The sequence below is a fragment of the Mauremys mutica genome, chromosome 17, assembly GCF_020497125.1.
Source record: "Mauremys mutica isolate MM-2020 ecotype Southern chromosome 17, ASM2049712v1, whole genome shotgun sequence".
NCBI lineage: Eukaryota > Metazoa > Chordata > Testudines > Geoemydidae > Mauremys > Mauremys mutica.
Genome location: NC_059088.1, coordinates 23,797,186 through 23,824,061, shown reverse-complemented (window position 1 = coordinate 23,824,061; position 26,876 = coordinate 23,797,186). Strand labels below are relative to the sequence as shown.

Here is a 26,876-nt window from a genome sequence, read left to right as displayed (position 1 = left end):
CTATAGATGGAGCTGTGGGGTCCGAATCAGCCCTTCAGTGCAAACCCATGTGCCTGGCCATGGAGGTGTGTGCGCGGCTGCTGTGAGCTACAAAGGGCGAGGGGAGAGAGAGGGAGAGGAGGTGCCCTGTGCAGCTCCCATATACCCTCCCCCACCACCCAAGAACAGACACATCCAATCCAGCCTCATTGCTGTCAGGAGCAAATCTCTGATCCCCCCCCACCCCAAACCCCTCCCCCTCTCCCCTCCAGCCTGATCACACTAAGGAATGATGAAAAAAAATAATTCTGCAAAAAGGGTGAGTTGAAACGGCTTCTTCTTCGGGGGGAGGGGTATTTTTTTTGGGAAGGGGGGATTTTCTTTATTGTTCTGTTGAGACTTCCTCCCACCCCTCTTTGCAAAAAGAAAAAAGAAAACTAAACAACAACAACAAAAAACCCCGACCCACCCCTTCTTTCTTCCTCTCCAGTTTCTCAGTCTCTTCCTCGACTTGAATTTGCCAGGAAATCCAGTCCTGTTGTGTAGTGTAAAAAAGGATGTAGGATCATGCGGTTTTCATTTTGATTGCAAGGAAGGCATGAAACACACACAACAGACATTGTGTATCTCTCTCTGTCTCCTATATGGAGAGTCTCCGTGTAGTGTACCTCTGGATTTATCTGAGTGCCTTTCCAGAGATGGCAAATAAAAACCCGCGCTTGCATTTCACCCCCAGGAATAAATTCTTCATCAAAAGCTCAAATATGCAATTTGCACTGCAGTAAAAAATCAATTAGTTGGAATTCCTCCCTCCCCGGTAGCAAATGCATGTTGGTTGAGATGGATGCAACATCACAGCCGTTCTTGTCTCGTGCACAGAATGAGACAGAGCTTGTGATTTTCGCTCCGTGCCTTGGGTATTATTATTATTTTTGCTTCGGTGTCTGCAGGGGGGAATCTCTGCAGAGTGAAACTGGCAAAGTACCTAAGTCTCAGCATTGGTGGAGAGTGGGCACGGTGGGGGTGAGGGGAGGACAAACTTGGAGAAAAAGGCAGGGTGCAGGATAGGGGAATAAAACCTCTAATAATCCCTTTTCTCTCTCTTCCTCCCCCCCCCCCCCCCCGTTTGTGTCAGGGGCCACAGGATGGAAACCAGCAATCCATGCAGCCAGAGAAGGTCGGCTGGGTTCGGAAATTTTGCGGGAAAGGCATTTTTAGGGAAATCTGGAAAAACCGTTATGTGGTTTTGAAGGGAGATCAGCTTTATATCTCAGAGAAAGAGGTAGGATTTGTTTAATTTGCCTCTCCTCCTCCACCCCCCACCCTCCTTTTGCCTTTCAAAAGCAAATTGTGCAGCCAAAGCGTTTATCCAACACCTCCTGGAAACCCGGGAGTCTCCATCCGTGGTGTTTATTAACCATCTTGTAATTTGCTAGCTGGAGAGTTTCTATGGGGAATTCTCTTTTCACTGTCTGGCTCTGCATTGTCAGTTCAAACGAGACCTGGGCTGGGTTTGTGTGTCGATTCTAACAACAACAACAACTGCCACAACGGTGCCCTGGAGTCTCCCACAGAGGACTGGCGGGGAGACATTTTTCCAGCGTCCCGATACATGGAACGATTTGCTTGGCATCTCTCCTTTCCCCATAGTCACGTATTTCCTTATGTCTGCCCTCCGTTATCGAGTTCCACAATGGCCTGGCTTGCAGCCTCGCGCCCCGATTGTTTTCCAAATGGAAATAACAGTGGGGTGAGGATGCCAGACCGACCGATTTACAAGTGGGGGTTTTAGGTTCCAAGCCCAGTCCCTTATCACTCAGCTGTTTTTCCAAAGCAAGGGGCACAAGGAAAGTTTAACCACTGCTTTGGCATCCTGTTAGTGCAGAGGGTGAGCAAAGCACCCCTATCTCAGTTCCAACAATCTGAGGGTTTGGGGTTGAATGTATTGGATTTAATTGGATGTGGCTTTCTGAGCACAGGTATTGCAATCTGTGACTGGCCTGGTCTAGCTGATGGTGGCTCATCCCTTCCCTGTTTCACAGACGTTGGGATCCGTAAATCCACCCAACTGGGGTTTTTGTTTGTTTGTTTTAAACCAGATGGATCTTTCAAAACAAAATCTTGGTGTTAATTGGTGCCACGTGTACAAGAAGCGAGGAGGGTGTCGGTGTCCGGACTGGGGTTACAGGTGTGAATGAGGATGGAGAGATAGGCCAGGATGTAGATAACCAACCAAATCCCTCAGCCAGGGGTGCTGGAACAATTTGTATAGTGGGGGTGCTGAGAGCCATTGAACCCTGTATATGATGGAATCCACTTCAAGCCAGGGGTGCAAAATCATCCCCTGCACCCTTAGTTCCAGGACCTATGCCCTCGGCCCCATCCCGCAGCACGGTTCACACCAGCAACCCTTACTCATGTGGGTACAGCCAAGGGCAGGTCCCACTGCCTGCATGTCTGGTAACATCGCCCAGGTTATCGAATAAAGAGCAAGAGAAACAACAGGGCCCAGAGAGAGAAGGATCCTTTGGCAAAGAGGCTGACATCATTGAGCATGGCAGAGCATGTATGGATCTGAGTTTATTGCAATGGAGAGATGATTGGAGAACAAACTGGGGGGCGGCTGGTCTGAGCTTCCCATCTATCAGCTTTTCACAACTCACTCCAAACGTGCTCTCGATGGCCACAGAAACAGGGCATGGCTGGGGCTTATTCCTTGGAAACTAAATGATGCCTGAGAACTAGGGGATCAGCACATTAGAAATGCATAGACAGTAAAAAAACAGACAGAGAGGTAGATTAGCTACTATAGCAAGATACTCTAGATGGAAAGACTGATACTGATCACGTGCTGTACGGACAGACAGATAGATACGCAGATCTGGAGACATAGATAGATCATTGCATTAAATGGTTGGGAGAATGTTTCCCTATTCACTGCCCAGCATCCAACCGTTGCATGTTAACTGCTCTTCTGCACGGGGGCCCTGAGTCAGGAAAGCACGTAACCACACGCTTAACTTTTATCAACTTCTTCAACTCCAGTTGACTTGGATGGAATTTAAGCACGTGCTTCCGTGTTTTCCTGAATCAGGGCCTAGAAGAGAAATTCACTTTGCCGCACATAGGCCAAAGGGGCGCTGTTTGCTCCACCCGAATACCGTGAGCCATCCCATCAGTGCAGGTAGGCAGGGGCTGGGAATAGCTTGTATTATTGGCAGACAATAATAACGGTAAATTTACAGCGAGCTGCAGGGATTATGCTGAAACACCCAGGCAGATGTTTAATGGCGCTGGCAGGACGCTTTATGATTCTCCGAGCAGCTGCGGTAACATCACCGGGACTGCTCACGAATTTCCTCATTTGTAGCCGCCTAAGTGGTGGAGCTGAGTTTGTGCATTTCCAGGCAAAAGGGCAGAAAGCCATGATTCAGGGGCGAGGACGGGGAGCTGGGGAGGGCTCACCCATCAGGTTGTGCAGAATCAGACATGGCTGGTGAAATCCTGGCTCTTTTGAAACTAATGGCAAGCCCCCATGGCCTTCCCTGGGGGCAGGGTTTCACCCTAGCACGCTAGCCCTGGTGTGGGAGGAAGAAGCCTCCCCGGGGGTGACCTGAATGTAACCCATATTGCATAACCTTCCTGAGTCTGCCGGGGAAGACTGAAATAGCCAGGAGCTGAGAGGCCCCAGTGCACAGCCTTGTTCTTGTGAGCTTTGTGGCAGCTGTCCTGTCTGTGAGCCCACTGTGTGGGAGAGGGTCTGGGGTCTGGGTTTTATCCTGTGTCTAGAACTTCCAGGGCAGGCAGAGTTCCCCGCTTCCAACTTCCCCCATCCCGTGCATGCCCCTGGAGCACTGGGGGCAAATAGATGGATCATCTGGTTAGCGACCTGCTGCCGGATTGGTCAAGGATTAATGTAAAGGCCCTGCCCGGCCTCTGGCATTGACATCTGAGTAGCTCGGGCCCCGGAATAGTAGTGCTGGATGGGGTTGGGTTTAGAATGACTGACACGCGGAGCTACTTTCCTCTTCTTTGAGGAGCTAAGGGGCAGGCTCTAAGAAGTGGGTGAGGAGCTGCTGGCGGGCGGCTCCCGTCCGTGTCTTTGTGTGGTAGACAGGCCCAAGACTCTGCCACGGGGGTCCATGCAAAGCCCCTGGGCATAGCGGAGTAACTTGCGTGTCTGTCTGAGAACTCACAAGTTTGCGTCAGTGTCTCAGTGGCTGGCGTGTGTGTCCGTGTCAGCGAACATGTACATAAGGAGAAGTACCACATCTATCCAGCGTCCATCACCATAGTATTGGTGTGCCCAGGGCAGGTGTTTAAATGAGCAATATGCATGTGAACAGTCATGTGAGTGCCAGTTTCTAAATGAGTAATGTGTATCCGTGTCAGTGATCAGGCATGTATCCAATGGTAGGGAACAACAAGGCATGTGAACGAACATGTGCATGGAAGACTGTGTGCATTTGGGTATGAATAATGCGCGTTAGAGAACATGTATGTGTCTACCTGGAATAAAAACGTGTTTGTGGATATATGTGTCTTAAACGGGTAACATCTGGCTGCATATGTCAGCATCAAAATGAATAATTTGTCTCTGTGAACGTGTGTGTGTGTTTGCATGAATGAAGAATGGGCACATGTGCTGGTGGGATATGTCTCTGAGTCTCAACATATGAATGAACATGTGTGGGGTGGAGCAGTTCTCCCTCATGTGACATTCTGCGGACAAACCAGCAACATCTGTGTGTTCTGCCTGTGTGCATGTGGTGCATTTGTGTGTGGTGCATAAAATGGTCTCGCTCTGTACTTCTAGGGATAACACTCCTTTTAAACCAGATCTTGTGCCGTTTAGGATCTGACCCCGCTGTTGCTCTCTTTTGGCCGTGGTTGGCCTTTAGATCTCTGGGCATTCTTGAGCACAAATGTGAACTCACAAGAATGGATGGGAGGACGTTTCTGGCTGCACTTCCTCCCCCTCCAAGCAGCAGGCCCGTAGCCAGTCCCCCATTCATCTCCTCCCTGAACCGCTTGCCATCCTGTGCAAGCTCGCTTTCATGGAAGCAGGCGCCTGCAGCACCTACAAATAGGTTAATAAATCTGGGTTGGCCGAGCAGAGCAGAACGCAGCCTCTTTTGTTTTTTCACACACCAGATTATGCCCAATGGAGGAAATGGAGCCTCTGCTGTGCATTCCTGCTGAGTTGAGATAGCTTTCCACTGACAATACTCCGCTACTAGGAAGGCCGACAGGCAACCCTGGTGAGGGGAAGGGACGATGCAGCTGAGGAGGGATCGGAAGAGATGTGAGCGGGGATAGCTTGTGGAGGTTGCCTAGACATTGGGGTCTGTTACAGCATCGCTCCATCAAAGGCAGCTATGTGGATTTGCGCCAGCCGAGGACCTGGGCCTCGTGCTCTTAAATCTCATATTAACTAGGAAATGAGCCTTGATGTTGCCTGTCAATTTCTGTAAAATGGGGAGAATGACACTGACCTCCTTTGTAAAGGGCTGTAAGATCTCCTGAGGAAAAGTGCTCGGTAAGGACAAGGGATTATTATTTCGGGGCCCACATTGGAGCTGGGCTCTTCTGAAATCCGAACCCCGTTGTGGGTTGAAACCCCTGGCCCTAGTGTATTGAGTTCTGCCAAGAAGAAATGAGAACAGTGCAAGACTTCGTCTGCCTCTAGTGCCACCATTAATAAAGCCACGCACCTTTTGCTGGTTCATCGGCGCACCAAACGCTAGCAGGGGCCGAAGGCTTTGTGTATCCGATTGCCTCGACCTAACCCACAAATCTTTAGCCGGTGCTGCAAATTGGTCCCATAAACTATGCAAAACCTTTGTTATTTTGCATTTGGTCGGTGGCCAGAAAGTTCCCATTAACAAAACACAGGCTGGTTGGAGTTGATTTCTGGTAAGCGGCAAGGCATTTTGCATTCCTTTCCCCTATCTCCCTCCCCGAACCCACATTTCTGGTAATTGTTCTCTTCTTTCTAGCACTGCTTTGTTATTGATTTACACTCGGGAATAACAGTCAGACTAACACAGCACACAGCTGGGCTCCTACCACTTCCTGCCAGGAAGCCCACGGCCATCAAGAATGGACTCTGTGCTAACAAGATGTTAATGAGGAAGTGCTTTTCTGGTGGGCTTCCTGAAGCCGCTAATGAAAGCCTTGCCTCAGCGAGCACAAGAGCCCTCGAAAAGTTGGCTGTGCACTCGGCTAGTGTTTGCTGCAGCACGTCTGAACGCTGGTGAGCTGCGTGTGCTGCCTGGGAGGTGTGTGTTGTGTTGTTTGTGTACGTGGTGGTGCTGCTTGTGTGTGTGTTTGGAACAGCACAGGCTATGGGGCTGGGGAGCCCATCTGGGCCAGAGCCCGACCCACTTTAAAGCACTAGGTTACAATGCTGCTCAGGTGTCTGTGCACGTTGTGCGTTGGAAGGCATTAGAGGTGGCGCAGTCGTGTGAGTGTGTATGGGTGTGACAGTTCTGAATGGCCCACCTTCCACTCCCCCACCAAGTCATCTGGACCGGCGTGGCTGAGGGCAGTTAGCACGGGGGCTGGGAACTGTTCCCCCCTCCTGGACTATTCCTTATCCAACTCCCTCCCTGCCACCTCTCCATTCTCAGAGTCTAGTCCCTTCCCCTCCATCAACCCCTCTGCTGTGCCCTCTGCAGCAGATCCCACACTCTGTCCTGTCTACACCTCCCACCCTCCCGTCTCCTCCCTAGGGACAGGGCTGGAGAACCCAGGAGAAGCACTGAGATCTCAGCCTGTACCTAACCTGCTCAGCAAAGAGTTTCCTCTGGGTTTGCTACACTGAAGTCCTGTCTCTGCCCTAATGCTGCTGCTCAAAAAGTCCTCAGAGTGGGAAAATGTATGGGACTTCCCCACAGAGGGGACATGCCAAGACTGGCCCAGGGTAGACGTGCATGGCAGAGCCTTGTTCGTGCCCTAAGGGACGCCTGATGGGTCACTTTACGGTCTGATAAGTCGCTTTGCATTAGTCGATGCTGTGTCATGGTGGTCCCATGCCCCGGCATTGGTGGGGAGGATGCAGGAGACCTGAGTGGCAGATCTAGGAGCGAGGGCTGGCGTAGAACCTCGGGGAGGGGGCACCGTGTCCTATTCGGGGCAGGACTGCAGACAGCGTGGTATCATCCTGGCGGAAGCGGTAGCTGGCGTCCCCGCTTGCGTAGGTTGCATGGAGCACGAGTCTGCACAAATATCATTCATTTGCTGGCGAAAGGTACCGGCCTGAAGGCTGCTCTGTTCACAGCCGGTACGGTGTTAGCAAGCCCTCCACGACTCCTCCTCCCTACAAGCTAGGAGGCACTGCGGCCTCATTGATAAGAGCAGGGCCTCTGGAGACGTGGGTTCTCTTCCAGCCTCTGCTGCTGACCTGCTGGGTGATCTTAAGCAAACCACTGCCCTGCTCTGTGCCTCAGTTTCCCTCATGTCTGTCTCAAGCATAAGCTGCATTTGGGCCTTCGTGTAGTTGACTGCCAGGCCCTCTAGATTTAGTTCACTTGATAGTTACCCCCAGCAGCCTTCTGAGAACAGGTTTTTTTGCTTCCTTGTCCCAAGTTTCTGCCCAACAAGGCCTGGGCCAGGTAGTTAGACCCCTGTACCCCTGTGCCCAGCCGGGGATATTATCTCCCGCTGCGCTATAGGGCTGACGCTGCAGTGCTCAGGGGGCAGCAGGAGGAAATGAGAAGGGTGTGGAATGCGGGGGGTGTGTGTGTGAGGAATGGGGAGGATTTGACCCGCTGCCGGAGTTTTAATAACGCATGAGTGATGATTTCAGCAAAATACCACCTGCTAGCAGCAAACCAAATTAGCATGTGTGGACTCTCTATTCTGCCGACAAGGGCCTGATCTGGACTTCAGTGCCCTAAACACCCCCGGTCTGGCCGGGAGAGGATTCCACCAGGGCAGGCCCGGCACAGGACTCCATCACACACCCTGGCACGGGGGTGAGAGGGAGGGATGCCGCACCATGGCCTGTATGGCAGAGCCTGCTGTAACTCGGGCAGGTTCCCACGGAGTGGGGGGGACTCTCCGATCCCCAGAGCAGCCAGGGTCAGGGGCCAGCAAAGGCAGCTAGAAGCCCTCCCTTCCCCTGGATTGTGAGTGCTGTGCCATGCTCCTCGAGAGGGAAGGCACCGAATCTCGCCCTGTGTCGTAGCTGCACCAAGGAGATGCGGATTTATCTTTAGGCAATGAGGGGGGGACTCCCTCCACCAGATGCCAGTTTAGGGCAGGATTTATGTGCAGTATCCCATCTCTCACAGCTGGGGTGGCAATGCTGCCTAGTGGATAGGGACACAGTCACTACACGAGGACTCAGAAGCTCTGGGTTCTATTCCCAGCTCCCCTACAGACCTTAGGCAAGCGTGCTCTGCGCCTCACTTTCCGCTTTGTCAGGCTTTTCTACTTAGATTGTAAACTCTCCCAGACCAGATTTTTAAAGGGATTTAGGCACCTGACTCTATCTTTAGGTGCCTAAATCCCTTTGAGGATCTGGTCCTATGTCTCTGCGCAGCCCCCAGCGCATTGGCGCCTGCGCCTCGGCTGGGCTCTCTAGAAGCTCCTGTACTATAAATCCTCATCCTCATCATCGTAAGTGTCGTTAGTGGATGCTCCATTCATGGAACACTCCCCCACCCCTCATTCTTATTTATTATTTCAGTGCTTGTGAAAGGTGCCAGATCGATCCCTTGGAGAAGGAATCCCTTTGTATGCACAGAGCGAGGGAGCAAGCTTCCCCATTCGCCCCCGGCCCTTTCTACGGGGACGGCCCGCACTGGGGGGGGCCTTGACAGTGAGCTGAAGGCGTGATTTCCTGCTGGAGGAGACACCCCCGGGCTAGCCGCAGTGGTGGGACGGGCTAGCCACTCTGAATTGGTCCCCATCCCAGACGCTAGGCACATACTCAGGGCATTTAGCCCGTCCCGCCCCTTCTGCACCACTCTCTTTCTGGTGCGAGTAGGCCTGAGAATCACCCCCCCCAGCTCAAAGCATAGACATACCCTGTGTGACCTGTGCACTAAGCTGAGACCCACCAACTCATTACACCCAACAGCTATTAGATAGGAGTGATTGCCAGCCCCTCCCAGCCAGGACCAGATGGGAACCAATGACCCCAACCAAAATCCCAGTCCCAGTTCCCTGAGCCATTCAGCTTCTGGGTTGCTACAGTGTGGGATGCCATGGGGAACCCTAGCGTAGGTGGGTCTGAAAAAATTCCTCTCTCCCTGCTGCTGACATGGGTCTTTGCAAATGCCCTGCTGGGCTGAGTTTGATCTTGGAAACGACCTTTGCTGACAAGGAACGTGCAAGAAAGAAAAATAGCCGAGCCAAGGGAGAAAGCGGGACTGGGAGAGGAGGGGACAGGGAAGGACGCAAGATATTCAGAGCCTTCAGCTGCACGATGCTTGCACTTCACAGCCCTAAACCGTGCACCTAGGGACTGCTCTGTCAGCAAAGAGCTCCCAGCTGTTTAGCCTAGTGCAGATGCTGGCCTGTAAGGGCTGATATCAATGCTTAATTTGTGCCAAGGCTTGCCAGGGCTGGCACCTCTAGGCTTGGCAGTTCATCGCCCGGGCACCTCTTTCATTACAAATTAAGCACTGGCTGATACCACCCCTACAGTCTGTTCAGACCCTTCCCTCAGGGCGCAGTTTGATTTTCCAAAGGCAAAGCTCACAAAGTAACCACAAAACAAAGGTATTCCTCCCCCAGCGGAGCACAGCGGGCTGTCCTCAGAACCCCCTACTCCTTGTGGCTCTCCTCATCTGAGCAGCGTGATCTGCTCCAGCTTGACCTGTCTGAAGCAAGAGGGTTGTTTGTAGTGACGGGAGCCCCTGAGCACTCCCAAGCGGGAATGGAGCCGATGTGGTGATCTGAGGCAAACTGGTTTTCAAGGGGCTGTCTGCTGCCTTCCTGACTCCCCTGTGGAGTTTCCACTGGATGCAGCATTCTCTTTCACAGCCCCCTGAGAGGTAGGGCAGTGTCGTTCTCCCCATTGTACAGATGGGGGAACTGAGGCATGAAGGAATTAAATGACATGCCTCGTGTCACCGTGGCACCATGTACCCAGGACTCCTGAGCTAATGTAACTCTGGATTTCTCATTAGCAAAGAGACTTTTTAGAGGCCCACTATGCTCTTGAACTCACTTATATCATGCGGCTGGGGGTTCCAAAGGAAAATTTTGGATTTTGTTAAAAAAAATTCCTTTGATCAGTTTCCAGCAGGGTTGCCTTTTGGTTGCACTGAGCAGCTCCTTGGTCTTATCAGAAAGGGTCAATTGAAGCATGTGATCTACTTTCTCTGTCCCACTCCTTGTTCTTCAGGCCTTTATCAGGGATATGTAAATCTGAAGAGGCACTGAGCTTCTTTCAGACCTGCTGTCTTTTGGAAGAGATGTGACAAACCCTGGGCATGTGGCATCCTAGATCCCTGGGGTCATTGTAGTCACTAGGGCATTTTTCACAAGAGCTGCTGCATCCTAGCCAAACTGTAATTCAAGGGGTTTACATTCTGCCTTCCTATATTCCCCCTGGAGTTTCGAATGGTGACAGTATTCATTTCACTTCCTGCCCGAAACCGCTGCATGGCGTTAAACAGCTCACATATTCCACTGAGAGGGGCCTGCATTTCAGTGCGGGGGGAACATCTGGGACCCAAAGCACCAGATAAATATGAGGCTTAGTCTTCTGTTCTAAAGATATACTGTAGTCTCGCTATGTGTATAGGGTAACTTAAATCATTCAGGGAGGGGGTGTGCCCTATGGGACAGGGCACTAAACTGGGACTCAGGGCTCCTGGGTTTTATTCCTGGCTCTGCCACTGGACTGCTGGGTGACTGTGGGCAAGTCACTGCTCCTCTCCGTGCCTCAGTTTCCCTATCTGATGCTATCACAGATTCCAAGGCCATTGTGATAATCTCGTCTGATCTCATGTATAACACAGAACTTCCCCAAAATAATTCCTAGGGCAGATCTTTTATATCAACCTCCTTGGTAAGGCACTTTGAGATCTACTAATGGAAAGTGCCAGATGAGAGCTATGGACTATTATTATTCATGTAATTTTTTCTGATTATCCTCTGCTAGCAGGTAGGCAGGTAGCTAAATGCATAGGGCCCTACCAAATTCACGGTCCATTTTGGTCAATTTCATGGTCATAGGATTTAAAAAATCATAAATTTCATTATTTCAGATATTTAAATCTGAAATGTCATGGTGCTGTAACTCTGATCCAACTCTGAAGGCAGCAATGCAGAAGTAAGGATGGCTTGGGATGGTACTGCCACCCTTACTTCTGCACTGCTGCTGCCTTCAGAGCTGGGCGCCCGGCCAGCAGCCGCCGCTCTCCGGCTTCCCAGCTCTGAAGGCAGCGCAGAAGTGAGGGTGGTAATACTGCGACCCCACTACAATAACCCTGTGACACCTCCCTCCCGCAACCCTCTTTTTGGACCCCGCATTTGAAAAAACGCTGGTCTCCCCTGTGAAATCTGTATAGTATAGGGTAAAAGTGCACAAAAACCAGATTTCACGGTTCATGACACGTTTTTCACGATTGTGAATTTGATAGGGCCCTATAGATGCATAGTGCATTCACATGTCAGACAACTGAGGATCAAACTTACAGGTTGGATTAATGGCACAGCTGCTGTAAGGATAACATCGCTCTTCACTAGGTCATTTCATCACCGTATTGTTTACACTGGCTACCTCTCTGTCCACCTAATTGGATCTGCTTGGCAAAGGAAAAGAAAATCCTTAGTTACTTAAGCTGTTTTCCGAAGCTAAAAGGAGAAGCAGGGAAGCCTCTCGCCTTGGTACCAGTGAATTATATTCTCAGCTTTGTGTGGCAGGGGCCGTCTTTTTGTTCTGTGTTTGTACAGGTCCCAGCAACAGGGTCCTGGCCTATGGCTGGGACTCCCAGTGGCTAAAATCACCATCATCTCAATGCATTGAGTTTTAGCTTTAAGAACCAGTGACTCCAATCAAGGACCAGGCCCACTCTAATAAGAATCCTGGCATCTCATCAAGCACTTTCCGTCAGCAGATCTCACAGCACTTTAGAAAGGAGAGCTAGTATTATTCTTCCCATGAGACAGATGGGGAAACTGACACACACAGAAAGGTGAAGTGACGTGTATGAGGTGACAGAGCATTTACAGCCCAGATGTCAGACCTGTGACGGGTGTGGTAAGATGTTGATAGATGTTTGGCTGCGTGTGTGTGTTCCCCCTCTGTGTGCTGCCCCAGCCCTGCGCAGACAACTGGCACGGCAGACCTCGAGTGAACCACCCAATGACCACAAGATCCGTTAAGGGACGAAGGCACCCAGACAGGTTTATTGTCGACAAAGCACGGTACTTGTATCCCACAGACTCAACTGGACCATTAATACATGTATGCCTGTAACAATGGACCAGCTCAGTGAATGGCAGGACTTTCCATTCCTCCCTAAGGCCAGACAGAGATACTCCCTCTGAGATACATCTTTATACCCCAATACAAACAAGTTAATACTGCCCCTTTGACACAACAAGTTACTGCCCCCTGATGTCACTAGTTATCATCCATCATCTTGTACATACTGTATTGGTTTGATTAAAACATCCTGACCTTATCTTTGAGGAGGGGGTCAGTGTTTTCCTGTTATCCTTGGGGAATGTTTTTATACCATCCTTGATATCGGGATGTTCTGGTACCGCTTGATATCGGGACGTGTTTACATGAGCGCTCTGTGCCTAGCACTTCTTAGCAATGTGTATTTCTGCAATATCTGCCCTGTTCTTGCCAGATTCTGTGAGCAGGTCCTGCCTCATGCCAGGCCTCTGATACAAGGGCTTATGTCTCTTCCTACTACAGCAGGCAGCTAGATGGGACAAATAGAGTGGGGGATGAGGATGAGACAACAAAATGAACACAGTGTAGGCTTGGCTAATCTCTTGCCTGACCAATACCCACTTAATGCGGATGGGAGCTGCCCTTGTAGACTCCTGTTCATTTTGGGCCACGTTCTGCCTGTTTAAATTATTCTTATTAGGTATTAGTTGTGTTGTGGTCGTGCCTCGGAGTCCCAGCCATTAGCCAGGACACCGCTGGGCTCGGAGCTGTACAAAGACAGAGCACAAAGACCGTCCCTGCCCCAAAGAGCTACCAGTCACAGGGAAACCTGTGCAAATCCATTGGCTTCAGGGAAGTGGCATGGATGGCAGTGGATCTTGGTGTGATGAGACATAAGCCAGTACACAGGCAAAGATTTCAGCAACTGAATGGGGCAAAATTCGAAGACAAAATGCTAAAGGAGGAAGGCTGCATATCCCATTCTCAATCCCCAGGGACAGCCTTCCTTGCTTTACAGCCTTTCAAGGAACCAGATCAGATTAGATAGAGAGATTAGTCCATGGGTGTTTATCTGGATACACAATTAGAGTAGTACAAAGAATATAGATTAGAATTATGCTAATCATAAATCATCATGTTTTTACCTTCTATTTTGTTTCTTGCAAAAGAATTAAGTGGCTAGTGACTTTGGTTGTCCAACATGAAGCACTTTAAATCCATTAGCAATTATGACAGTTTCCAGCAGCTAAGGATCTGATCCCTGCACGGGGGCTCAGCACTCTCTGCAAATCAGGCCCCTTTAAGTGGGTTTCAGATTAGGCCCCCCAGAAAAGAGGTCCCCAAAATCACTACTCACTTTTGAAAATCTGAGCCCCAAACTCTTTCAACTGAAGAAAAAAAATTGAATAATCCTAATGAACATTCTTCAGTTTGGGGTTTACTCCGGAGAGGCAGAGCCAACCAGAGCTGCGATTAACTGGGTTGGGTCATCCCGAGAAAAGCGAAAATCAAGAGCATTATTCCACTCCTCGCTGTTCTCCTTATAGATCACTCGAGCTGATGGAGAATTTACACTTTATTCCCTGGCAGGAATAGCTGCGGTATTTCATTAAGCCTCTTCGGCTGCATCCTTCCTAGGTCCTCAAGGCCGCCTGAAATGTTCTTCCAAAGCAATGTGTGTTGTTTGACTATCTGAAAAGACATAGGGTCAGGTTCTCTGCTGGGGCTATTGGCGGTCCATCCAAATCAGTGGAACTGCTCCAGTTTACACAAGAAGAGAACTGGGCATATCCCATATAACCCTCTTCATCTGGACGTCTCAGGGAGCACTGGGAATCTGGAGAAACTGAGGGTTGGCCTGAACAGTGGGCCTAGCTGATTGCGCCAAAAATACCTTACTGAATGGAACAGTGCAAAGTAGAGAGACACACAGTGGCTCAGAAGAGGCTATATGCATGGAGCCCCGGCTTTAAGGCGATAGATAGCCGGCCTTGTGAACTATCTGGCATTCAGGCGATTGTGCTGGCTGCAGAGTAGCCTCTTTAAAAAAGACTGGGAGGTTCTCAGGCAAAGGCGGTGGCAGCTCTAAGGGACAGAACCAAACTGCAGGACACAGTTCCCTGGGATTTGATAACTCGGGCTTTGCTGAGGGTGACTGTTTCAGGTGATTCATTTCAGAGGAGGGTGTATTTGTCAGTGTTCCCTTTTCTGAAAGGTGGCTGAGGACTCCTGGATGTGATACATTTCCACCCACTTGCTCCCTTTTTTGTGTCAGTCTGACTTTCCCACATGGGGCAGAGGTGGCCGGCTGGTACCTTTGAAATACCTAAGTGGATGGTTCCCTCTTTGGCCTTGCAGTTTGGTCACTGAATCCACCATCCAGCTCATTTTGCTTCTCTGCTTATTTCTCTCGCTACATCTCGAGGCAGCAGGGAGGTGGGAGGGATCAGCTGTTGAGTCCTGTTGTGATCCGAGGCTTTGGGCACCTTGTGAAAACAATGTCACAGGTGTGAAAAGTGCGTCACTGCGAAGGGACCGGATTTCTCAGTGCCTCCACGTTCCCTTCACACCACTCTGGCAGCACAAAGCCACCTTCAAATGGGCTAAATCACAGCTCCACTCAGCTTACGTCCCCTTTCCACTGCCAGAGCCTTGGTATAAACTAGAACCAGGCCCGGCGTATTTATAGTGGTACAAATTCAAGCTGGGATTTTCAAAGCAGCCAGCTCCCCAAAATCCCGTCCCTGCAAATGAAGGATGGGAGCAAGCCCCCCGCCCCCGAAATCAGTGGGACTGCTTCCGGGGGCATCGAGCTGGAGCAACGGGCGCAAGTAACCAGCAGAAAACCAAATATTGACTTGCTGCTCATTAAGTGAGCCTCCATTCTGCGCGCTGACTGAGGCCGGGGTCCTGCGGGAAAACCAGTCAGTGATCATGGAACTAAAGACAGTGATCATGTAATTGAGGACTGTGTTATAAAAAGGAGCCGGGTTAAGCCAACCACCACAGTTTGACAATTGCTGCTGTGTATTATAGTTATTCATGCCACTGTCTACTCTAGTGATACACTGTGCTGCATCCTCTGTAAAGATTGGCTGAATCTGGATTGCAGTGCGCTAAGCTACAGGGGTGCCCTGATATTGAGGTGTTTGTTCAACTCCTCAGCAAGACAGGGGCCATTTGCAAACCGTGAATCCAATTCTATGTTTGACTTTTAACCTCCCCAGAAGGGTGGCTGAATCCAGGGTTTTGGTTTGGGCCTGTTGTGCACTTGTGTTCTCTAGAACTTCGTAGGCGTTAATCCGTGCCAGAAGCAAGACATTTGAGATGCGCTTTCTCCGTCGCCCGTGACAGGTGGCAAACTTGACAGGGATGGGGCAAGCACTTGCGTGCATGAAAGGAATTATGGGTCAGTGAAGTCCCATGGGCCTAAATGAGCCGACATCTGGAATTAGGAGTAATTTGTTGGCTGGAGTGTGACAGCAGGGGAGGTCTCTTTGCCCATCACAAGTGAACAGGGCAGCGATCAGCTGGATCCCTCGAAAGAGACGGTGTTTCGGAAGACACTGGCAGTACATGAAACCTCTACGGTGCACAGACTATGGGATCTAGCCCACAGTTGGGTTTTATTCATATACTGCCTTGTTCGTGTATGGATAGATAGTTACATGGTTTCCATGACAGTCTTTGCTCAAACTCCATTACAAAGCCCCATGACTGCTTGTAGGGCCCAATTCTGCTCCTGCTGACAATCAGTGGGAGCTGGGCGCCTAACTCACATAGGCTCCTTTGAAAATCCCCTCCTATAATGGGGGCAGGCTCAGACTAGATGAAGCCTGGAGTCCCAGGAGCCTGGCCAGGACTCAGGTCCTGTTGTATGCAAGAGGCCAAACCCCTTCCCCAGTCCCCAACCCAATCTATCCACCTGGGTGGTCGGGAATCCCCCTGGGGAGGAATGCACGGGCTGATCCACAGCCACTGCTCCACTCCAGGTGTCCCCTCTTCCATAAAGGCCTTACAGTGGATGTAAATTAGTTATACCCACATTAAGGGCCCTTCGCACTAGAAGGGTGGCCCAGTGGTTACAGAACTAGCCTAGACCCTAGGATCAAGTTCCTACTCCAGCACATACTTCCGCTGGGCAAGTCACTCCCTCGCTCTGTGCCTCAGTGTCTCCATCTGTACCATGGGGATAATAGCACCGCCCTGCCCCACAGAGGGCTGTGAGGATAAATACATTAAAGTCTGTGAGAGACTGTGATAAGGGGGGTCAGATAGGTACACAGGTAAGGTAGATGCAGCATAGAGGGACCATAGTATGAATGAGAACAGGCCCTGAAAATGCATTCTCTTCTGAAGGGGTTGCATAAACATACTGTGGGTTGAAGCAGCCGATGAGCTAGGCTAGCAGTCCATGTCCACCAGTAATTGTGTGGGTTCCAGGTTGCTGTAGCCTGTGCTTTGATGGTGTTTTCCTGATCACCTCTTCACGATGGATGAGGCTCAGCAACAGGGGATGTGGCTTCTTTGCCGTATCAGAAACCTGGGACTGGGTCCTGAATCAGCTGTCGTTGTGTGCTGTAATAATACAGCCAGGTTAAAAATAGAAAGTGTTAATCTTGATCCTCCAGAACTTTTGTTGTGCCATCTTCCGAAAGGCACTGAGAGCTAATGCGATTGCATCTACTAAACTAGAGACACACGCCCACTCACTTCCAGATGCTCCGGCACACGCACGCACACACACAAAGGGACATAAGCACATGCACAAAGATGGAGCACCCCTTGCTGATGCTGGTGTGACTTGGGAGCAGTCTGACTTGGCGTGGTCAGCAGGGGGACACTAGTGTGAAAACGATACGGAAGGCGGAGTGTGCCTGAATTTTAGCTCAGCAGATCGTGTGCAATGTTTTGGCACCATTTGGAGTTGATTTTCGAGACAGGGAAACAAGACCAAAGTCACGTTTTTCAGCACCGAACTAGATATATCTTTTCCTCCAGCCTATGCCCGCTGCCTGGTCCTATGCACAAGCAGCAGGGATGTGAACAGTTGTGAGCATCCAAGGGAGAACTGTAGTTTTTTCTGACATGTTTGTCTGCAGATAATGGCCACCGTTGTGTGTGTGTAACCCGCTGCCTGGCACAGAGCACTTGCAAACCCACCCCGCAAGCCAAGGAGTGGGATCTTATTCGTCTCACAAAACAGGGCAAAAGGTTTGGTTCTCTTGGACGGGGCAGGGGGTTCTTGGGACTTATGGTCTGGGAGGGGGCCCTGATTTTAAGACTCCCGAGGAGCTGGATTTTCAGAGCTGAGCAGCTGCCTCTGCTGGTCACTTCCGTTGGTGTTGTGGAAGCCCTGCCCAGGCTCTCTCACATGGGGATCTCACCGCTGCTAAAAGAAGTTGAGGGGAGGGATAGCTGAGGAGTTTGAGCATTGGCCTGCTAAACCCAGCGTTGTGAGTTCAATCCTTGAGGGGGCCATTTAAAGATCTGGGGCAAAAATCTGCCTGGGGATTAGTCCTGCTTTGAGTAGAGGGTTGGACTAGATACCTCCTGAGGTCCCTTCCAACCCTGATATTCTATGAAATACTGAGGAGCCCCATACCCATCATCACATTAGGAAACACTGGCCATGAGCACTAAGCCGGGGGGGTAGCATTAACAGCTTCCTTATAGCACATGTTGCAATTTACATTGTGTGTGGAGCTTTTAAAAATTGTATCAGTGCCTAGCACTCAGGCTGTGATTTTCAGGGGCCTGAGGAAGTTGGGCACTCTGCCTCCCAGTCCCAGAGGAATCAAGGAGGAGATTTTCACAAGGGTCTAAATAGAGGCACACAAGGCAGATTGGCTTTGAAAATCCCAGACTAGGGTAGAAATCAAAGGAGCAGGTTTTCAAAGTTGCAAAGGACAGTTAGATAGAATTTGACCTTCAGTGGGAATCAGGTGCCTGTGATAGTTATATGACCCCACATCACTGTAGTACCTGAGCAGCACCTCACAATCTTTAATATACTGATCCTCACAACCCCCAACTCCCGAGTGCCATTATACAGAGGGGAAACTGAGGCAGACAAAGTGACTTGCCCAGGGTCACACAGGAAGCCAGCAGCAAATCACAGATTTGAACCCAGGTCTCTCAACTGCCAGGCTAGTGTTCTAACCACATCTTTCCTCTCAAAGGGTAGGTGGACACCTAACACCAAAGTGTGCCCTCAAAAATAAATGAGTTACTGCTCTGACATCAGTACTGGGTGGACTACAGACAGTGCTCTGGCATCAGGCATGGGGCTCTGTAGATATGCAGTGCAGCTCCAACAATAGAAAGCAATTATAAGCACACAGAGAGCGTTACACCACACATGCTATAAATGTATAAACCCTGAGTGGTTCCAGCAAAGCCATCTCACCAGTAGCCAGTCTGGAGCGGAAGACCTTTGTCGGCTGCGGCCCACCACTGACAGTTGCTACGTTTTGCTTCGTAGGTCAAAGATGAAAAAAACATCCAGGAAGTGTTTGACCTGAGTGATTATGAGAAATGCGAAGAGCTCAGGAAGTCCAAAAGCAGAAGCAAAAAGAACCACAGCAAGTTCACGCTAGCACACTCCAAACAGCCTGGAAACACGGTACAGCTTCCTACACAGCTGGTGCCCACCTTCACCAAGAGATCAGGCTGTATTGACGCAGTATGAGTCAACAGCCCAATCCCCTCCTTTGTCTTTCTCCAAGATCTAGTGTCCCCCCCTCAACTCCCAAATTATCGGGCTGGGCACAGGGATCCCTGGGAGGAATTCTCTGGCCTGTGCCGTGCAGAGGGTCAGCCTAGATCATCACAATGGTCCCCTCTGGCTTTAAGACCTATGAACCTCCACCTGTTGGAGGCAGTAGACCCTGCAGTGACGACTGATGCCATTGACTTGTAATGGCAGCAGAATCAGGCCTCTGGCCTCTCTAATTAAATAAGCCAGTCATTTAAATCCAGATCCTTGGAGTGGAATGTTGTGAAGGTCAAGAACTAGATAGATTCATGGAGGATAGGTCCAGCAATGGCTATTAGCCAGGATGGACAGGGATGATGTCCCTAGCCTCTGTTTGCCAGAAGCTGGGAATGGGTGTGAGGGGATGGATCACTTGATGATTCCCTGTTCTGTTCATTCCCTCTGAAGCACCTATCACTGGCCACTGTCAGAAGACAGGATACTGGGCTAGATGGACCTTTGGTCTGACCTAGTATGGCCGTTCTTATGTAGTCTAAAGAAGGGACAGGCAAAACATTTGGGATTGTCTCAACGTGGACCAGAACCTTCACCAATAACTGAACCATTTAGCGAGACTGGAAACGTTTCAGCTGTTAGTGGCTGTCGTGGGTTGGCTGGTTGGGTGTGCGTCTTCCCGAGAAATAAAACAGGCCCCCAATCTGGTTCTCTGCTACCATAAATCGTGGGCTGGGTGGAGCTGCGCTGGCTTGTGTTAGCGGAGAATCCGGGATTTGTGCATATTCCCACACCCTTTTCTTGGTGGCTTCACAGTGGCCGGGGACCAAGCCGACGCCCAGGCGCCACACACAGCACTGACATGAATTCCCTCTCTCCTAGGCACCCAATCTGATCTTCCTGGCCGTCAGTCCGGAGGAGAAAGAGTCCTGGATCAACGCCCTCAACTCCGCCATCACCCGAGCCAAAAACCGCATCTTAGATGAGGTGAGAAGTTCTCTCGGGGCTGGGCCCCAGCTCTGTTGTCTCAGCCTTAATCTTCAGTGAAGCCTTTGGCTTCAGCTCTCCTGCCTAAGGTGCGTCTACACAGCAGCCAGTCTCCCAGCCTGGGTCGGCAAACTGCTAAAGATAGCTGTGTAGAGCTTATGGCTCGGGCTGTGAAGCCTGAGGTGGGGAGTGGGCTTCAGAGCACGAGCCACGACTTAACAGCACAGTCTGCACAGCTATTTTTATCATAGTAGCATGAGCCCCGTGATCCGGACTCTGTCAGCCCGGGAGGCTGGCTGCTGCAAGAACCTGTTGTGGGAAAGGCCTCCCGCACTTCCGACCCCAGCGCAAGCACGTCCCTCTTTCTCAGCCTCAAACCCAACGGTGCAAAGCCGCTGGGCTTTGGCTACTGGCAGTCGGCGTGTGGGGGGATCGGCGTTCGCAACGCTGGCTCTGGTGGATGCTCCGTGACCATCTAGCTCACAATAAGCCAGCAGTGATTGCATGCCGTGCTGCATGACTTCCATATGTCTCAAGCGACTCCTAGGTTATCTCCAGGGGCTGTCTATCCCGGCAGAACAGCCTCCTGAGGCAGAGCCCCATAAAGCACCCAGGGGGTCACCTGGACAACAGCTGAGATGCGAGGCCCATCTTGCCCTCACTAAAGTGCACAGGAATCCACCCTATTGTCTGTCTTGTCTGTTTAGACTGTGAGCTCCTCGGGGCAGGGACTGGCTCTAGATAAGTGTCTGTGCAGGGCTTAGCTAATAGCCAAGGATGAATTTGGGCCTTGTATTTTTAACTCCCCGGAGAGTAGCGTCCCCAGCCCCATCCCTCCCACCTCCCCATTTAAAGTCCCTTCCTGTGGCAAGTGTGATGCAATGGGATGAAGATGAGAATGAGGACCTGAGCAAGGCCTCGCCTGCACCCAGAAGTTAGCTCAGGCTGGTTTTTAAGCCAGTGAAAACCCTATGTGGATGCATGTCAGAGACGGAGGCGAGGATGGGTCAGGCCTAGAGGTTGGAGTAGTGGTAGTCGAGCTGGAATCAGGAGTCAAGAGCAGGGTGGGAACAAGGTAAGAGTAGGGCTGGGAGCTGGGATGGAGCAGGCTAAGGCCCATGAAGTCTGTCATCTCTCTCCGACACAGGACGATTCCAAGCCATGAAGCTACGTTGGGCATACTGAGCTGCTCTTTCTCCCCTGAGGCTTATATACCTGCCTTGAGAGTCACCTGACCCGCTCCCTGCTTGGGGATTGGCTGGAGCCTAACACAGGAATGACTCATCCCCTTGTGGAGTTCAGGGATGACTCCTCACCTCACAGTGCACTTGTATCATTTTAAAGCTGGCTGTCTCCATTCGGCTTGTGCCTGTAGGCGTGGTGTGCACAGGTAACCGGACAGGCCAATCCAGCTGTTCAACAGTGCGCTGTGCGATAGCAGCAGGAGGACGAACTGTAGGGGCATAGGCCAGCATGGGGATACGATCTCACTCCATCCTGTCACTTCCAAAGTGGCTGAATTATTGTGAACTAAAGTGCAGGATGAACCAAAACAAGGCTGTTTGTGTGAGGATGCGAGGGAGTTTCTGCTGGAAAAAGCAAAGATGTATTGGTCCAACTTCCCCGTGCAAACAAGGCTTACATTTATCAACCCAAGCAAAACTGTTGCAAACCAGGTTTAAATTGATAGGAGTGTCCACACGCAAAGTGGAATCTGTAATAGCCTAGCAGGTGGTTTTACACTAGCCTCTCCCTCACCCAGAACTCAGGTGTGATGCCCTGTGATCAACCCAGCCCACATTCACCCATAATTCAAATCTAGGGATTTCCCTATTGTGAATTGTTTTACATGGAAGCTGGTCAGACACTACGGTGATGGGTGGCAGTATAAAAACCTCAGATAGATGGTTAGAGTCTCCTAATTCTCTTGCCTTTGGCTCCACCAAAAGCTCTACCAGTTAGCTCTCTGCAAATCCTTTCAAGAGCAGACAGCACATCCCATGAATCTTTGCCAGCGTCTGGAAGGTTTGGATGAGTTACCGTCAGTGGAATTCTTTTGCCCGTCCCAAATAATTGATTCCAGTTCAAAGCAAGTTTTGATTCAAATGGTGTTCGGCGAACATTAGAGCTCTTGGGTTTCGCTGGTGCATTTCATAATGCAAAGCTGGGGTTTTTTATTAGCTAGAATATTTGCCAGGGGTGACCTGCAAACTGTATGTTTGACTGTCAGATTTGCAGTTTGCAATTCAAACAATCTGCCGGCCGAGAGTTCCACCCTGAAGAAATGAGCAAATTTTTCTGTACAGTGGCAACACTGGAACATGTTGCCATCAGCTCGTGGACAGATCACAGATGGAAAGACAAAACTGGTTAAATAAATCATGCACCAGGAATTATCGACCCAGCTCCAGTTACAGAGGCAGGGAGTGATGGCTTGTGGTTTGCATTTCTCAGGCACTGGGATGCTTGATGACTTTTATTGTCCTTGCAGGTGACTGTTGAGGAGGACAGCTACCTCGCCCATCCGACCCGCGACAGAGCGAAAATCCAGCACTCCAGACGGCCTCCGACACGGGGACACTTGATGGCTGTGGTATGTAGGCTAAACCCTGGGCACAAGTTCAGACAGATCATCTCCGACGTTAGCAATCCCTTATATATTTATTTATTTTGAAATGGATGGAAGAAGATACAGAGTCTTTTATCTCTGGGTTGAAATGCAACCCGGGTTGGTGAGGACTGATGGCTGTTTCCTGGCCCGTGTGAACTGAAAAGGCATGTCCTATTCTAGTTCCTAGTACAGAAGTGCCTTACAGGTGGGAAACTGAGGCATGGGGTGGATTGAAAGACTTGCCCAAGGTCACAGGAGGAGGCTGTGTCTGAGCTGGGAACTGGACCCAGGTGTCCTGTGCCTCAGCCACTAGTCTACCCCCACCCCCCACCCCATTCCTCCTGGTGCCTGTTTCCACGCTGGCAGGGATGGGCTAGATGGGCTCATTAGAAATCCACAGAGAGGCTGATTAGTGCCATTGTGGCTATGACGCTCAAAGTAATGGGTGGGCGGCCTCTGCGTCCATCTGCTCACAGCTCCTGCCTTTCTCTCCACGCTCTGCAGGCATCTACCTCAACGTCGGATGGCATGCTGACACTGGACCTCATCCAAGAGGAAGACGCCTCTCCCGAGGACCACGGGACCTGTGAAGAGAGCTTCCGGGTAGACCTGGATAAATCCATGGCGCACCTCACTGCCGGCCGACGCCGGTCGGATTCGGAGAACGTCAAGTCCTCGGAGAAAGGCCGGTCAGTGAGCCTGCCGAGACGGGAGGCGATCTCGTGGGACAAAACTGGGAAACGCAACGACGCCTTCGAGAAAGGGACCATGTACACCCCGCAGGTCCCCAAAAAGCTCTCGCACTCGGAAAAGAACAAATGTGCCTCCATGGAGGAGATTTTGTCTCGCCGGGACTCTTCTGCGCACCGGGCAGTGCTGAGGAAGGGGCTGGAGGCTCAGTTTGCTTCGGGTGAGCCAGAGCAGCTGGCCCGGATACAGGAACTGGTTGCACTGAAACTGGAAAAAACTCAGGAACTGCTGGCGGAGGTGAAGGGCTATGGGGAAGGGAAGCGAAAGACAAAAGATTTTGCCGCTGCTGCCACCACCACCTCTTCCTCTTCCAAGTCGGACTCTGAGAGCATCTTGCAGGAGACAGAGAGGTTGCTGGGCGAGGCCTCCTCAACCTGGAGCCAGGCCAAGAAGGTGTTACAGGAGATTAAAGAGCTGAGGGACCTGTACAAACAGCTAGAACTGCAGCCGTCGGACCCTAAACCCAAACAGATCTCACAGTCTCAGTACAGGAAGAGCATGATGTGAAGGCACGCTTCAGGGTGGGGGGGTGGTGATTTCTTTTTATTATTATTTACAGTGTTCGAAACAGTACAACGTGCCTGTTCTCATCAAAACTTGCTCCTCAAGCCTCACCCCTTCCTCTCCCCAGATCTCCCCCTCGGCCCCCCGTCCCCAGATGAAACAGAAGGTGTTCCAATACATCAGTTTGGATTCCTACTTTTTTTCCAAGTATCCTTTCTCTGCATTCTTGGGCTGCTCGTGTCATGCTTGCAGGATGGAAGATCACCAAGACCTGGAAAGCTCCCAGCACACTTGTGGAGACATATGCACAGCAGCAGGGGTAGATATTCTTCCTCTATAGAAGCCCTGGGTTTGCTGCTCTGAACCCAGAGCTGCAGTTCTGTCTCCTGCGTTACAGCTCTTTGATCAAGAGCATTGGCAACTTGGTTTATGTTTTTCTTCCTCTTTAAAAAAAGAGTCAGCACGTGGAGGTTCCCGTTATCCAAAAACTGTTTGGAAGATGCTTGCCAGTGACATCCAAGCCCGGGTTGGAATTCTGCTGTCTGAACAAGGAGATTCCCAGTCTGGAATGCAGTCTGACATGTCGTGAGAGGCATCGGGCGCTCCTTCCTGGACTGCAGTTAACAGGGCTCTTCCCTGGCATTGTTCCTGCACTGATCCCAAACCCTCTTTTGCAAACTCCTGTGGCAGGCAGCTGTTAATACATGTGGTACATATACAGCCCTCCGTACGGAGGCAACAGGTATGCAATCTGTGTTAAAATTAACCCTGTCTGTCAGCCGACAGCCGATGCTTCGGAGACACCCCCTGGCCCGGTGCAATGAGATTTAGCAACCACAATGTCTTCCTTCTTGTGCAGATGATCAAAGCCTGGAGTCCAACGGGCAGTCATTATTTGTTTTTCATTGTTCTTTCCTTAATTTAGGCTGGAGTGAAATGGAAAGTCAGGGTTTGGCACAGAGGGCAACAGAAAAGCCGAGAATTGCCGTTGGTTTAATGGGACTGATTCTGCTCTCGCTCACACTCCGTTTACACAGTCGAGCCTCACACAATTGTCTCTTAGCTGACATTGACGTGAGGTCAGTATCAGGCCCACTGAAACTCAAACGGATCCCAAATTACAGCTCAGATATCCTCGCCTCGCTGATGTCTAGCACTTTTCTAAATAGGTAGCTCAGCTTTCATGCACTTAAGCAGCAGGACAAGAGGGAAATAGGCAAAGATTTCTCTCAGGGCTTAAAGTACACTGGTAAATTAACATCAGTCGTTTTTTCCAAGAAATCTAATTTCCTTGCCTATGTTGCAAAGAACCCCTGAGAATATTAAAAACAACTGAGTTTTAAATGACTAATTTCCTTTTCACTGTTTACATTTTGTACCTCTCATATATTTGAAATGAGATGAGTTATGTTGACGTCTGAGTCTGGTCAGTTTCACTCATATTGCCGGCTAAGGCTGTGATGTTTGGGTTGCAAACGCTGCAAGGAAATGTTGATCTGTGTTTTTTAAAAGCTCCCACCAGCTGGAATTAAATAACATTGGTGGCAATATTTCTATTGGCCTGAGCTTCTTTAACAGCTGGTTGTTTGCAAAGCTTAAATTTGGGGCCCAATTTCACCTGACAATGTCCCTTTCAGTTATTCATATCTATTTTCAAAACCTATCCTTCAAACAGCAGAAGAATTTCTGGCTCATTTCAATTCTTATCACAAAGTCACACAGTCATGCCGTTATGATAGAAGTGGGGAGATTTGGCTTTTACAGAATTTACAAGTATCCTTTTCTTGATTTATTTTTTTAAACATGTTGGACCACGCAACGGGTGCATTTTTATAGTCAGTGGAATCAAATTTCATCCCTTAAATAACAAACAAACAAAAAGGAAAGATTAAAAAACAAAACAGACATGTAAGCCATTCTGACAGTGCCCTGTCGGTTTGGAAGCAGGTTTGTCCTACAATGAAAACTCACATGTCACATAGTTGTTAGAGCTGGGCAAAATTTTGCAACAGGTTCTAAGCTTGGGACCAGGTTTTGCCGAGCTTCACCAACCTTCCCGCTAACCTAGGGTGGACTTCTGGGCAAACGGGGGCGGGCAGAGTTATGGTTTGTGGACAGAACCATTCAGTATGGTTTTGCATGGTTTTGACCCCCGAATTGGGCAGTTGTGGGTTTGGTTCAACCCAAAACTCCTGTGATACAAATCCGGTGAAGTGAATTCAAAAAAGAAACTATCACACCAGTGCCCCTGAAAACCCAAACCGGCAAGTTTCATACAGCTCTAGCCACGGCATTTATGTCCAGACACCATGATTCTGCATCAGCACAAAGTCATGATGTGATGCTGTGAGATCACGGTCTCCTCATCATGCCACAGTGACATTGCTCTTACCCTGGAGCATCCCAAAAGGTAGGGATGCAAAAATTACCCAATCAAAAACTGGGATGAGTGGCGACTCAAAGGAATTGGAATCCTCCCCATCCAATCAAATTCCTAAGGTTCCCCTTTCCCATGACATCAGAGGAAATGTTAGGGGTGCGAGGGGAAGAGGTATGGAGGGCCACCTCCCACTCCTTGCTTCTGCGCCTGGGTCATGAACATCGCCATGGTTTTCATGACTCTTCCGCGCCTTGGGCTCCTCCAAAATGCCTATGGTAGCTGCTTCTGGGTGAAATTCTGGCCCCACTGACATCAGTGAAGCCAGGATTCCACCTTCTGACTCAAAGCAGAGCTAACTTTACGATTTTGAGGGTCCCAACAAAGAGGTTATTTTTGAGATGCTCATTTCCCTTCTGTGTCCCACCTCCATCTCTCTGTCTCCCTCCCTGTTCGATGAGCCTAGAGAGCACTTGGCTCTTACAATCCCACGCTGTGGCACAAAGAGAGGCCCCAAAGCTGGCCAGGCCTGTCCCACTCCTTTGGCCTTTCCCCCACCCAGCAGCGTTGCCAGAGAATTTGGTAA

The 26,876-nt window shown here is 50.3% G+C and overlaps 1 protein-coding gene across 1 annotated transcript; it reads left to right on the top strand.

The window, feature by feature from the left end:
• Positions 1–26,876, top strand: PLEKHO1 (pleckstrin homology domain containing O1). Its single transcript, XM_044991937.1, has 6 exons — positions 1–298; positions 1,115–1,261; positions 18,834–18,974; positions 19,944–20,048; positions 22,540–22,641; positions 23,164–26,876. The coding sequence occupies exons 1-6, from the start codon at positions 269–271 to the stop codon at positions 23,914–23,916; spliced, it is 1,278 nt and encodes a 425-aa protein (XP_044847872.1). The 5' UTR covers positions 1–268; the 3' UTR covers positions 23,917–26,876.

Bases quoted from the DNA above. Each gene is read 5' to 3' on its own strand.
- PLEKHO1 (XM_044991937.1), top strand. From the start codon at position 269: ATGATGAAAAAAAATAATTCTGCAAAAAGG. The intron at 299-1,114 runs GTGAGTTGAAAC...CGTTTGTGTCAG, and splicing joins AAAATAATTCTGCAAAAAGG to GGGCCACAGGATGGAAACCA. The intron at 1,262-18,833 runs GTAGGATTTGTT...TTTGCTTCGTAG, and splicing joins TTTATATCTCAGAGAAAGAG to GTCAAAGATGAAAAAAACAT.